Source organism: Pistacia vera, unplaced genomic scaffold (genome assembly GCF_008641045.1).
Source record: "Pistacia vera cultivar Batoury unplaced genomic scaffold, PisVer_v2 Contig678, whole genome shotgun sequence".
NCBI lineage: Eukaryota > Viridiplantae > Streptophyta > Magnoliopsida > Sapindales > Anacardiaceae > Pistacia > Pistacia vera.
The window spans coordinates 226,370-240,668 of NW_022196532.1; the positions used below are offsets into that span (position 1 = coordinate 226,370).

At 37.5% G+C, this 14,299-nt stretch overlaps 2 protein-coding genes and 1 pseudogene across 4 annotated transcripts; all 3 read right to left on the minus strand.

Moving 5' to 3' along the window:
* Nucleotides 1–4,004: 4,004 nt before the first annotated feature.
* On the minus strand, nucleotides 4,005–5,081 carry LOC116113314 (ethylene-responsive transcription factor 4-like). The gene has a single exon (XM_031399470.1). The coding sequence runs from the start codon at nucleotides 4,955–4,957 to the stop codon at nucleotides 4,289–4,291; it is 669 nt and encodes a 222-aa protein (XP_031255330.1). The 5' UTR covers nucleotides 4,958–5,081; the 3' UTR covers nucleotides 4,005–4,288.
* A 1,238-nt stretch (nucleotides 5,082–6,319) lies between these two features.
* Nucleotides 6,320–10,401, minus strand: LOC116113296 (probable aminotransferase TAT2). 3 transcript variants are annotated; one of them, XM_031399440.1, is made up of 7 exons: nucleotides 9,989–10,401; nucleotides 9,267–9,609; nucleotides 8,939–9,157; nucleotides 8,720–8,779; nucleotides 8,477–8,632; nucleotides 8,266–8,375; nucleotides 6,323–7,895 (listed from the first exon to the last, which is right to left on the minus strand). In XM_031399440.1, exons 1-6 carry the CDS (start codon nucleotides 10,243–10,245, stop codon nucleotides 8,274–8,276), a joined length of 1,137 nt encoding a protein of 378 aa, XP_031255300.1. In that variant the 5' UTR covers nucleotides 10,246–10,401; the 3' UTR covers nucleotides 6,323–7,895; nucleotides 8,266–8,273. The 3 variants fall into 3 exon arrangements, with proteins under 3 accessions (XP_031255299.1, XP_031255301.1, XP_031255300.1); XM_031399439.1 differs by having other exon boundaries at nucleotides 6,320–8,375; XM_031399441.1 differs by lacking the exon at nucleotides 8,266–8,375 and having other exon boundaries at nucleotides 6,321–7,895.
* Nucleotides 10,402–10,890: 489 nt separating this feature from the next.
* On the minus strand, nucleotides 10,891–12,669 carry LOC116113330 (annotated as a pseudogene).
* Nucleotides 12,670–14,299: the final 1,630 nt, after the last annotated feature.

Sequence of the window (14,299 nt, forward strand, 5' to 3'; positions counted from 1 at the left end):
ATTATAAACTGTTACGTTAAGGTTATAATAAAAAATTTGTGTGAGAGAATTATCAAACTACAATTATTCATAAGAAATATTGCTCTCCCTGAAAATAAAAAAAAAAGCTGTTGGAATTCATAGTTAGCGGTTAGTTAACAGACGGCGTGTCGTTTTTGCCGAAATTACACGTACCTCGATTTGAAAAGGAGCGGTGTGGCAGACTGGCAATAGCCGCCCACCACCACACAGAATACTTGTTCAGTTGACGGCAGCTATGAAGTGAAGCTGGTGACACGTGGAGGGCAAGCGAAGTCTCACTGATTGAACGGGCCCCACTGCAAAACAAACCGAAAATGACGTTTGACCTAATGCGGCGAAGGCTTTTTCTGTCTCTGACATTTCGACACGTCACAAATTCCTCACGGCTTATCTGCGCCGTACGCATAACCACCGCCACTTCACGTGCTGCGATAGTTGCGTGTTATAAGTTAGGAGAGTTTGCTTCTCACGCGCGCGCTGTGAGCGTACGATAATTACTTATGGTTTGTTGCATCTCATGTAGTGGTTGCTTCACGTTCATCTCATCTCAACTAAAATGCCCCAATGACATGTTCCCACCCGATGTTTTCCCTAATGATTTTACTACCCGAAAAGATTTAAAATAACAATTAGCCACTTCCTGGTAATATATGTTTCAAATTTAACTGAAGAAGGATACGATAATAAATTCAAAAATAGTTAAAAGATAATTATGTCATTTTACCTTTATATATAAATTTTAAAAAATCTCAAATCAAACTTTTTTACCTTTCTTCCCTAACCCTCAACACCAAAATCCTTTAGATGCGATTTTGATCTAATTGCGCTAAATCCTCTACCCCCAATCTTTTATTTTTTGCATTTTATTTATTAAATCTTTTTTTCTCGTCTTTGTATTTGTTTGAGATTTCTGTAATTTAATGATTTGATTTTATTATTTCATGTGTTTTTTCATTTATGACTGATGTCGTGGATCGAATTTTGTTTTTCTGTTGGCCTATTTCTTTGATTTTTGATATTTTTAGTTTTTGTTTATTCAGTTTCGTAGAAAATTAGGTTTTCTTTTCGATCTTTAGAGGTTGACATAAGGAAGTAAGCGGAATAACTAAGAATGATTGGTTGCTTTTATTTAGGTTTTCTTAAAAGCGCGAAATTATGAGAGATTGATTTTGATTTTATGAACTGGAAAATTTGGTCGGGATTGCATCCGACATATCGCACCAGATCTCGGGCGAATCTGGTGCGATTAGGATTGAGTGGGGGGTGTTCAAGCTTAGAGAACTTTATGTTGTTGGGGAACTTTGCAAGAATCTTGCCACTTTCTTGATTTACAATATTTGAGTCTTTGGGACTATATTCCAGGGCAAGGTTTTGTTGTGGGCTAGCGTGAATATTGTAAACCAACGAATCTGGTGGTCGACAATCATATTCATTCGAACTTGGTAAAGGTTGTCGTGACACTTGTAGTAGGACACATGACTTATCGCAATGCTTTCGGACCAATTTACTATGTCTCTGTCACCGACATTCTTCAAGGAGGCCAATGGGGTGTGAGTTGGTTGGTCGCCAAGCTCACCTCTCTCTCGCTGTTGCATGCCTTTGATGTACAAAACAAGCATAGCTCGTAGACGAGCACACTAATAAGGCTTAGAATGAAAATCTCTTGGTTGGGGATGGGAGGAAATCAAAATGAGATTTTGTGCGTTAATTTGTGTGAGAAGATTGATGGTGGGATGGTGGTGGAGGAATAGATGAGATGGGTTGGGATTGGGTGGTGGGATGGTGGACGATGGGTTCATGGGTACTAACAAGTGGGTCCTGTTCGGGGTTGAGAGCAAAATAAAAATGATAGAGAAGCCATGAAAGTTGGTATTATATCTATGGGGGATGACAAGGTTAGCTACCAAAGATGGTGGTAGAGTGCAATGGTGCGATTCCGGTCGAATAAGATCTGGGATTTGGATTCAAAGAGGAAATGATATTTTTATCTTTAGTCAATTAATAGATTTCACTCATAAATCTTCATAGAAAGTGGGTAATTATTATATTGGGTAGTAAATTGTCCGTAGGGCAATCTTCGGGTGAGAAGATAACTGAGGGCGTGTTTGGTTCAATATTTCTACCCATATTCCCAATCCTATTCCCCAAATATTGATTGACACATTACTTGAGAAATATTAGTGTATTTTTAATTACTTTTAGACCCCTTAAGTTAATTAATTTCACTAAATACCTCCAGAAAAAAAGTTTAAAAATTAGTAAAAACACCCCCACCCACCCATGCTTGCCAGATTCTGGCAACCATTGTCGGTGGTAATCGGAATCTATCACAACGGCTTAAACCAAAACCGAAACTAGCCGGTTATTCACCGATTTAGCCTTCAGCGACAACCAAAGAAATGACCGGCCAAATCTTGGTCATTGTTGACTGAAAACGACGGCCAAAGATGGACATTTGTGGCTGTCGATGGCCACAATTGGCCGTAGATCTGACCTTTTCCGCCAGATATATGGTGGATTTGGCCGAAAAAGACCATATCGACGCGTTACGACACAGATCCGACCTGTCTGTGTTGTAACGCAATTTTTCGGTCGGATTTCGGTGGTGGTGGCCGAAATTTGACACTATGAATGGTGAAGGTGTTTTTGCCATTTTATATATTTGGGTGTTTAATTAAATTAGCAAACTTAGGGATTTTTTTATAAATTTTTTAATTTTATCTCGTAATACTCTCCTATTCAACTATCAAATATTATTCTCAAAATCCTATCCAAAATAATAAACCAAACGTACCCTAAAATATTCAAAACAATTGGAGAACACACATTTTCATCAGACATCTATGACCACGAGTAAGACCTAATCTTGTAGCCTAATTTCTGATTCTATTTAGCGCAAATTTAAATAATAAAATATTAAAATAAAAATGTATTAATTACTAATTAACTCATGTCAAGAGTATATTTCATATTAAAATTAAATATAATAAAGTTGTATTCATGAATAATCTATGTATATAACATTAGTCATTCGCGTCTACGTCATAAAACGCGTTACGCTGCACACGTCGTGAGACCCCTAGGCCTGTGCAATGTCATGTCTTTTTGACTGGAGTGTCCGATTTTATTATAATGCAGGCATGAATGTTCATGAGATCTGATGCATGCATGGACCAACATAGCTCGCCGACGGAAAAGGAGGACCCCACCGAAAGCGGCAGCGACGGCTCCACTCTCAAACCCAAAAAACAAATAAAGAGTAGGACCCAGTGGTCCCACATCTGCCTCCTATTACGCTCCTCTAGGCTTCCTGCCTCTTACCTAGCAAATTACTTTGATTAATACTTTAAAATTTGGACGGCAAAATATTACACGTGCCGGCCTCCATGATCACAGACATGTAACCCGTCAACACGGAATGTGAGGGCCCTACCTTTACTCACAGAATGAGAAAGTCTCGTGATTTGCTCAGTACAGACTACAGAGAGATCTGATTTTCACACTAATTATTATTTTATTATTTCTTCTATTCACATAGTTTCGGACAAAGGAATCTATTAAGATATCAATGTAAGTGTTTGCTGCTGATTTCTTCACTCATAAACAAAATTTAAGACCGTCTCTTACACTTGGCTACGCCATTTGTTACTCAGATCGTTTATAAAATTGAATTATTATTTTTTTAATTGTGATTCTATGTTGTTTACTTCAGGGGTTATGTTGTTGAGTTCTCAAAAGATGGGTTTAAAATTTATGGTAATTTAATTCAAAATGTTTGTGTTTGAGTTTTCAGGTTCAAATTTTGAAATTACTATTATAATATTATGATTTATCTTATAAATTTTGAAATTATTATTATAATATTATAATTTATCTTATCTTTTGAGTTTGTAAAATATTCAATCTCTTAAAAGTTAATTAAGATATGTATAAACTCTTGAAAAAAAAAGAAAAAGAAAAAAGGTAACAAATGAGCAAGGAAGTAGAGAAATTTGTTATGGATATTTGATAGTAGGAAATAGAAAATTACATTTAAGTGCGACTAGAGGTTACAACAAAAACAGGATAGAGAAACTTTAATAACTTCTCTAAGCTGCAAAAAGAGGAACCTAACTTATTTACATCATTTCAACAGGTCCACGTCCATCATTCATCACTCTCTAGTTCAACAACCTTTTTAAACATTAAAGAAGAAATTAGTACTAAACAACTAAAAATTTTATATCTCCACAAATTTGTTAAAAATCAACGGTTATAAACTCATCCATCATGCATCCACAACTGGTGGAGCCAGATTCAGATCAAGATTGAGACCTCTTCTTGGCTTACAATCGACGGCCGATGATGAATCTGACCCACTCTGAACCCCACCACCAACTCTACTAACCCCAATCGGTTCAAACCGAACTGGATAAACCGGACCCATCAAATCTGGCCGTACCAACGTGTCAATGAACAAAACAGGAGGCGCGTGGGTCACGCACCCAATTCTATCACCACTCAGCGCCATAACACTCGGCTGCTGATACACAAATGGAAAACGACCAACGAACCCATGCCCACCGCCAATATGGCGCGTGACTTCACGCTCCACCTCATGCTCCGAGGACTCCACGGTACTACTCTGGCTGGGACTATGCTGACTATTGTTGTTATTGTTATTATTACTGTTTACAACGGATACAATTTCATTGGGTAAGGGGAAGTTAGTTTTAGCCTTGGAGCCACGAAACTCCCGAGCCGCCGCGTCGTACGCTCTGGCCGCGTCCTCAGCGGTATCGAAGGTACCGAGCCAGACGCGGCTCTTCTTACCGGGGTCTCTGATCTCGGCAGCGTAACGGCCCCACGGCCTCTTTCTGACTCCTCTGTAATGCACCTCGGTGTTTACAGAGCTTCTTCTAGTAGCGCCATTATTTGATTTTTCTTTGGGTGCCATTGTTTGTTGTAAATAGATAGATAGGATTCAAGTAAAGGGACGTGGTCGTGATGTATTGTGGTTTGCATGGAAGAGGAGAGGGTGGGTTGGTTTTTATATAGAGAAGAGAAGGGGTGAAGGGTGAAGGAGAGTATTAAGGGAGTGCGGTCAATGCGGGATTTGACTGAGGCGCCGCCCAAGCGAGTAGAGAGAGGAGACAATATGATAACGTTGTCTAGTGATACGTGGCACGCGGGAATGTCGAGACAAGCGGCGAGCTACTCTTGAATCTTGATGCGTGCCGGCTTTTGCCTAACGGTGTCGTTATTACACGCCCTTGACTTTTTTGTATAAAACTCCACTCTATCTTTGAGAAAATGAATTCACTTTCTTATCCTAGGAATATATTTATAATTCATTACCAATAAACAAAGGAGAGGTGTTTTGCACGCTCCCTTGGTGAGTTTGTGAATAGTAGGCATAAGAGTAAGGGGGATTAGATTAGCTAAGGACCGATTCTTAACATCTGTCAGCGTTATCCGCCACATCGCCGTCTCTCTCTCTGAACCTTTTGAATCGCTCTGTTGGACCGACAGCTAAAGGAAGTAAGCTCAACAGCCATTCAAGTAATGACACGCGTCCTTTTCTTGCGTTTGACGCGTCCTTAACAGAAGGCCCCCTCGTCAATATTTCGGTGCAATCAACTAATTGCATCAGTGTCTTTGTCTACTGATCCATTTTCTCGTGCGCGTGATTTTTAAATACTCTTTTAATTCTCATTTAATGCGCGTGAAAGATACGAAAAGTGGTACTCTCTTTGTGATTGGAGATTGATGAAAACGAGTTTGTAGAGCACGTGAGGGGGCGTGTTAAACAAAGTTAGTTAAATATAATCTAGCAGAAATTGATGATTCTTAGCTAAAAAGCAGTATAGATAACGGAATTTATTGACACGTGTTATCCGTTTGATGCTTATGTTATGTTGATAGGCGGTGAGTGGAATCGTATCCACCCTTTAAATGTCAGGAGTGTGATTGGGCTTTTAAATTATAAAATTAATGGTATTTGGAATTCGATGTTTCTATTTTAAATTTAGTTTAATTTAAGTTAATATAAAACAAATCTTTGAAGTACTTTTAAATTAAATAAATCTTAAATTTCTTGTCAGTTATTCAGTTTATTTCTTTCAAACATTATTATTATGTCGAAAATAATATGTATATTATGAGTTTAAAAATTATTATAATTTGCATTAAAGAGCATTTATTCATCAGTATGATGAAAAGATAGGATAAGATTAAATAGGGGGAATAAGGTCTAAAGTTGCTATTCTGGGGTGTAATTTTAGCTAAATTACTTCACGCATTTAATTATTCAATAGCAAATTGGACAGAGACACAAGAACGACAGTGACAGTAGCTAAGACTCAACCTATGATTTAGGAGGGTCCCAAGTAGCATGCTTAATTTGTCCTTAATACAAGAAAACTAGAAAATTACAACTCATGGTAAAGGACAAATTCTATTAACGTGTAATACAATCCCTTCATAAGTGCTAAAAAGATGTTGAGAATAATAAAATGAGTAAACGCAAAATCCCCACTCAAGGTTTGACTAAATCCCAAGTTGGTATCTTTGATTACATTTATTCCAAATTCTCATCCTTAAAGTAATAAAAAAGTGTTTGATGTAATGATAAAAGAGTAAATTGATCATTTTGCATGGACGACGCGCGTTAGCAGATCGTTGCCTTTAATAATCCTCCGACACACGTTAGCAAATGGCGTCTCTGATTTTTTTGCCTTTTTTCTGGTGATTCTTTCACCAAAAATCACCATTGTCACCACCATTTGAACCCCCATCCTCTCCTCTACAAAACCTTACCCTTCACAACCCCTCATCACTCGCCGATTGTTGGCCACGGCAGCCACAACATAAGACCAGTTTTTGTTGGTTTTCGACTGTTTTGAACGACGACAACCCCAACCACCACCACCACCACCACCATTTGACTCCTCGTATCCCCCCTTACAAAACCCCTAACCTTCCCAGTCATGACAGCTCACTGTTTGCCGTCCACCACTTCACCAAAAAGGCAATTGAACATGAACTCTTAGCCTGCGAACGGCGACTAAATAGTTGTTGGGGACATAAGAGTTTTACAAAGTTGGAGATGCTGGTTGCAGGGGTGGTGTCCAATTGGATTTTCGCCGCCGAAATCTAACGAAGAATAGAGAAACACTAAGCCTAACGGCACCGACGATTGGAAGGGCCAATGAGTCGGGAACCAGAGGGGTTTTGGATGAAAAACTACGGGGAAGGTGATGGAGGTGACCAGGGGGTTCGATGCTGTCAGAAATAGCTTAGATCGGGCAAAAATCGATAAGGTGTGCAGTGACCAAGAGTGTTATTGAGATAATTTGAAAATAATATGGTAAGTTATAATTCTACTAATTTAGGGGTTAAAACGTAATTTATTAATTTAGAGTTAAGGAAATTATGGTAATTGCATCATCTATACCCTAAAAATTGCTAACATTGTTATTTTAAGAGTGGAAATCTAGAATAGATGTAATTTGGGTTACTAACTTGGGATTTCGTCAAACTTTGGGTGGGAATATGTCGTTTACTCTAATAAAATTATAAAAATAATATTTATTCTTTACATTTATATATGTTAACATTCTAATCATTTATAAAAGCAGATTCAGTAACCAGAACATCATGGTTCAACTATAGCATGTGAACCAAGGTGCCGTATTCACATTCTAGATTACAAAAGAATATATTAGCGAACTAATGACTCTAATTAAGCTCTAATAAGCACATAATTAATTAAGTTTACTGCTTCTTGGCATGTCTATGACAGAAGGCCTTGATCCTGGCAAGCCCTTCTCCAAGACAGGTGGGTTCAACTGCAATATTTATGCGTACCCAATTTTTCAATCCAACGGCCACCCCTGCATTATCATGCACCACACGCAGATTAGATTTTTGGAGAAAGCGATTCATCACTGCCCATGAACTACCAATCAACTTATCATAGTCTGAACTCTAAAGTCTAAACAGATAATACTAGAAAAAGCTAATCAGAAATGTCTTATGTATAATTTTAAGCGGCCACCCAAATCTGGAAATTTGGGCATATATAAATGTGAAGAATATTTGAAGGTCAAAACTCATATATAAATGTCCTATGTGTAGGACATATTAATAGGCATTTCAATTTATATTATTGGCTTCTTAATTAAGAAAGAAATCGTACTAAACATAGGGTATTAAATGATTCTAGACAAATGCGTAAGGAAGCACTAAGGTAAAAGTTAATACACTGTTATCTAAGTTCCTGGTAGAACAATCACAGATTCCTCTTTGGCCAGCTTCAGACTAAAATCCATATCATCTCTAATTCCTTCAAGTAATGATAGGTTTAACTTTATCTGCATGTAGTAGTTATTAAGCATAAGAAATCAAATATAATTTTCTATTTCAAAAAGTTTTTGAATCGCAAGATTAGTATGTTTTAGCCATGTGTATTTACCATCACAGACATGGAGCCTTCATGTTTTTGTTGGCAAGCAATGCAAGGGATGTCCTTGATTTTACTGTAAAAAATGTCCGCAGCTTCTTTTATGGTGTTGAGAATACTGGAATAAAAATCTTCTTTTAGAGTCTCTAAGATTTGAGGAATGGCCCCTTGATGCATAAACCATATTCATTAGAGAACTTACGACAACTTTGTTTATAAGCATTACTTGAATTAATAATTAGTTCCATTACATACCTGAATAAAGGTTGCGGGAAAGGTGGAGATATTGAGATAATTCTTAATGTCGTCCACAATCTGGTTAGAACAAAAAATTGTTAACTAAAGCAAACCACTAAAGTTGAGCAGCATATAAATAATCTAAACACCCAATCATTTTTTTTGTCTAACTAAAATTTATTGTTTAGATAAAACAAGATATTTTTGAGGGTTAGTGTAAGTGTGAAGATCACCAACCCCAGATTTTTGAAGGATGCCATGAGGATCGGTGGTGGCAATCCAACCAAGCCTCCAACCAGGAAGAATCCATCTCTTTGATAGAGATCCCAATGTAACTACAGGTACAATGGATCCAAACTGTCCCATAGGTACGAATGGTGTGTTCCCATAAACAAGATGCCCAAAAACTTCATCAGCAATCACAAATATTCCAAGCTTTCGTGCTGTCTCTGCCACCTGAATGAATTTGCACAAAACGTACATGCATAAACCAAAAGTTGGCACTTCCAAAGTAACTATAACAAATCAATATTGATACCCTATAAAGATATAAAAATATATAAACCTTTTTCAATTGCTGGTATGTGAAGACATTTCCACAAGTGTTGCAAGGGTTTATGATAACAATGGCAGCAGTGTTTTCATCTGCTAGAGATTCAACTGCATCAAGATCAATTTCCCATCCTTTTTCTGGTATAAGATCAAAATGGCGTACTTCTAGTTTACTAAAAGCTGCACAAGATTCATAGATCGGGTAACCTGGCCTAGGAAGAAGAATATTTGCACCAGGAGGAGCAAGGACTGATATCATTATTTCAATTGCATGTGCGCAGCCAACTGTAACATAAACATCATCTGCTGAAAATTGACTCGAATTAAGATCACGAGAGAGAAATTCTGCAATTGCCCTGTCTAATGGATGAGACGATGTTATTACCATCATTTTAATTATGTATTTATATAAAATTTTGCACTATAATATACTTGAAAAATTAAAAGAATAAGAAGAAACAAAGTTTGATTGAGTTTATAAGAAAAAAAGTAGGTTAGTTTGACACTTATATTACAGAACAGAATTTGTCTATAAGTGAGAGTTCAATGTGCAAGGTGGAGCTTTTTTGAGGAGAATAGATATGTAAATAACAGAAAATTAGTAAATAAAATAAGCTGCTACTTGATCCTTAAATAAAAGAACCATTGGCATGTAGTTTAATTTTTCATTTTAAATAAACATTAAATTTGTACGTAGATTGAGAGATACCTGAAAGTTTAAATTAAATTTATTACCTTCTTGCAGGAGGAATACCAAAGATAGGAGCATAACCATTGAACTTAGCTGATCGTACAGCATCAACAATAGCATCATCGGCTAACGCCGTGGTCCGAAAGCACTGAAAAACCGAGGGATCGCCTAGGCCAAGGGAAATGACGGGCCGGTCATCATCTTTGTTGAGATTTGCCATCAACACTTCATTAACTCCTTCAATGTTACAGAAAGTTTCATTATGATCATGAGTGGAACCTTGTTTCAGTTTCTTCTCCATTTCTTCTTAATTACTTGAGTTTCTTATAATTTGGTGGATCAAGATTCAGTGGAGAAGGGTACTTATATATAACTCGTTAGACAGTCAAAAAATTCCACTTGTTTTGGCTTTATTTTGTATACACTTGCATGTATGTCAACTCAATGGAAAGGCATCTACGCGATTTGTCTTAACAGAGATTCCTTTAAAATAAGACTTGACATTGCCTTAAAACAAGGCTAGAAATTCCTTTAAAATAAAACTCATTTAGTAATAATATCAATTGAGTAGTTTCTATATTTGCACATGATATGTATTTCGATTTCCAATAAAATATTTGTATTGACTGCTAGGGTGCGTGTTCCCATGCATAACTAACACGTTTTAAACTCTTTCGGAGCTAGGTCAAAAAGCACGTGGAAATTCATTATACAAACAAGTAGTTACACTGAGAAAAAAATATATGAAATCATATCAATTTTGGTACAAGCTAGGAAGCTTCAGGTCTACAATACAAAAAAGTTAATTTATTTTAAAGATCAACAAGCAGTCTTAATTTTATAATCAATTATCCAGTTTGTGTTTCTCAGATGTTGCACGATAAAAGATTATTACAATTAATTTGCCCGTAAATATAGAAATTAAACTAGAACATTAGTACACACGTCAGGTGGGTTCAATAGCAATATTTAATGCGTAGCAGATTTTTCAACCCAACAGCCACGTTGATATCATGACCAAATGCAAACACGTAATTGAAGATATATAACTGCGTAAGAAGTATATATAAAGGTAAGGTAATTCTAAACTATGTTAATTAATTACCTGGTAGAACAATCACAGCTTCCTCTTTGGCCAGCTTTAGACCAAAATCCATGTCATCACTAATGCCTTCAAGTACCTAATGACAGGTTTAGTTCTATCTGCATGTAGTAGTAATAAAATACAATTTTGTATTTAATTTTTTTTTTTTTTTTTTGAATCACAATATCAGTAAGTCGTGGCAATGTGTATATACCATCACAGACATGGAGCCTCCAGGTTTTTGTGGGTAAGCAATGCTCGGGACGTCCTTGATTTTGCTGTAAAAGATGTCTACAGCTTCTCTAATGGTGTTGAGAATACTGGAATAAAATTCTCCTTTTATAATCTCCAAGATTTGAGGAATGGCCCCTTGATATATATATCATAATTTTCATTTCTAGTTTAAAATGATTTAGTTCCAAGATAATTTAATCTTTTTGATAAGTTGTTTACAATAAAAAACTCATATTTGTATACCTGAATGAAAGGTTGCAGGAGAAGTAGAGATGTTAAGATAATTCTTAATTCCGTCCACAATCTGGTCAGAACAGAAATTGGAACGATTTGAAGTTTAAATGCATATTCGGTTAAGTCTCTCGGCTGTATCAATTTATAAGTAATTATAGCGGACATGACCAACCCCATAGTTTTTACGGATGCCAATATTAGGATCATTTAACACAATCCAACCAAGCTTCCAACCAGGAAGAATCCATCTTTTTGACAGAGACCCCAATGTAACTACAGGCACAATGGATTCAAACTGTCCCATAGGTTCGAACGGTTTTTTCCCAAAAGTTAGATGCCCAAAAACTTCGTCAGTAGTCACAAATATTCCAAGCTTTCTGTTAAGCACAAATCTACTCTATATGAGGGAGTAGAGCCTCCAAGAAGAAAGAAAAGAGAGAATAGAGTTTTAGTCAATAAGTTCTTCGCTACCCACATTATTCCAGTTCATAGCTAATATAGCTGGTACTTAAAAACTTAATAATTGCAGTTTTCTTAAAATTATTGAAACTACCTAAAATAACGACATAAACTGCTAAATCAATGCTAATTATGTAACAACATAATTTTTGGCCCAAAATGGAGACTGACGAACCCTCTGGGTTTTTCTGATTTCCTTTGAATCTGCCTTCCTAACATTTCCCTCCCCATTTGGTGCAACCTTGCCCTCAAGGTTGGAAGGAATCAGCCCATAAACAGCTTCCATTTCTGTTGCATTTTCCCAGGATGCGTCTTCCAAAGGAAGACCTTGCCATTGCACTAATAGCTGCTCCACTCTTCCACCAGATCGCATTCTTGTTCTATGTTCCACTACTGCCAATGGTACAACCTGTGGGTGACCCTTAAAAACTGCCGGAGGTAAAGCCAATTCGTGCTCGTGAACCAATGCATACAAGGTTTTAAAAGTGAAACATGAAATACGGGGTGAATTTTTTATTCAGGCGGTAACGCCAACCTATAAGCCACTTGACCCACTTTTTTAACAACCTGAAATGGACCACAATACCATCGACCGAGTTTTGTATATCCTTCACCACGCAAGGAATTCTGGTGATATGGTTGAAGTTTTAAGTACACCCTGTCACCCACTTGAAAATCTAATGCACGACATCGGTGATTAGCACTTCGAGTCATTTGCTGTTGAGCAAGAGTTAAATTTTCCTTCAATCTCGCAGTAGCACATCTCTATTGGCTAGTTCCCAATCCATTGCTTCCAATTTTGAATCACCAACTGTATAGGGCTGAATAGTACGGGGGTCACAGCCATACACAAGTTTAAATGGTGTAGTGCTTGCGGCAGTATGACAGGAAGTGTTGAAGAAGAACTCTGCCCACAGTAAATACTCCACCCACTTTTGCGGCTGATCCAAGGTAAAACAGTGTAACTACTGCTCAAGTGTACAATTCGTCATCTCTGTTTGACCATCCGTTTGAGGATAGTATGCCGTACTGTGCTTTAGAGTTGTTCCACTAAGTGCAAACAATTCTTGCCAAAAAGCTCTCAAGAAAATAGGGTCGCAATCACTTTGAATTAATTTTGGTAGTCCATGAAGTTTGTATACGATGCTCACAAATAGCGTTGCCACCTTCGCAGCTGTAAATCCCTTTTTGAGCGGCCTGAAATGCGGATATTTGGTTAACCTGTCAACCACAACCAAAATGACTGAGTAGCCAGCCGACTTTCGCAACCCCGTAACAAAATCCATTGCTATTTCCTCCCAAATCTGATTAGGTACTGGCAATGGTTGGAGCAATCCCGTTCGTGCGCGAGCTTGATACTCAGCTTGTTGACAGACATGACACTTTTGCACAAATTCCTGAACATCCTGAGCCAATCCCTGCCAATAAAAATTTAATGATAATCTGCTCACCGTCTTACGAATACCACCGTGCCCGCCTAAAGGAGAGGAATGGAATTCAGTCAAAAGCTGCTGCCGCAATTCTTTGTCTGCAGGAACCACAAGTCTGTCATGATAAAATAATAGTTGATCTCGCAATGCAAAGCCTAGATGAGTGTGTATCTCTTGTTGAAGATCTGTCATTATTTTTTGACAAAATTTATCCCACTGTAATGCGTCTCGCAGCTGGCCCAGGATAAAGAAAATTGGAACTGAAAGAGAAAATGTCTCAGCCTGGATCTGTCGTTGTTCACCCTTGAACTGTCGTGATAATGCATCTGCCGCAAGATTAGATTTGCCCGACTAATAAGTCACTATAAAATCAAATCCTAAGAGTTTAATGAGATAGGCATGTTGCTTTGGAGTTTGGATTACTTGTGACAATAAATTCTGCAAGCTCTGATGGTCTATGCGAATGACAAACTTTCGTCCCAGTAAATACTACCGCCAACGCATGATTGCTTCTGTAACGGCATACAACTCACGAACATCTGCCGAAGCTTTCTGTAACCGAAGAGTCAGATTCTTGCTAAAAAATGCAATTGGGTGACCGTCTTGCATGAGTACAGCGCCAATCCCAGTACTTGAAGTATCCGTTTCCAATTCGAATGGCTTATTAAAATTCGGTAGAACCAAGACCGGAGCTTGAGTCATTGCTTGTTTCAAGTTTTTAAAGGCTGTCAAGGCTTCAGTGGACCACTCAAACTTGTCTTTTTGTAGGAGGTTTGTTAATGGGGCGGCAATGGAAGCATAATGTCGCACAAATTTTCTATAATATCCTGTTAACCCCAAGAATCCACGCAATTGTCGTATTTTCGTTGGATGAGGCCAGTCAATCATAGCTTTGATCTTAGAAGGATCAAGAG

Bases quoted from the DNA above. Each gene is read 5' to 3' on its own strand.
- LOC116113314 (XM_031399470.1), bottom strand. From the start codon at position 4,957: ATGGCACCCAAAGAAAAATCAAATAATGGCGCTACTAGAAGAAGCTCT.
- LOC116113296 (XM_031399439.1), bottom strand. From the start codon at position 10,245: ATGGAGAAGAAACTGAAACAAGGTTCCACTCATGATCATAATGAAACT. The intron at 9,158-9,266 runs GTTTATATATTT...AAATTCATTCAG, and splicing joins CATACCAGCAATTGAAAAAG to GTGGCAGAGACAGCACGAAA. The intron at 8,780-8,938 runs GTTGGTGATCTT...TGTTCTAACCAG, and splicing joins GCATCCTTCAAAAATCTGGG to ATTGTGGACGACATTAAGAA.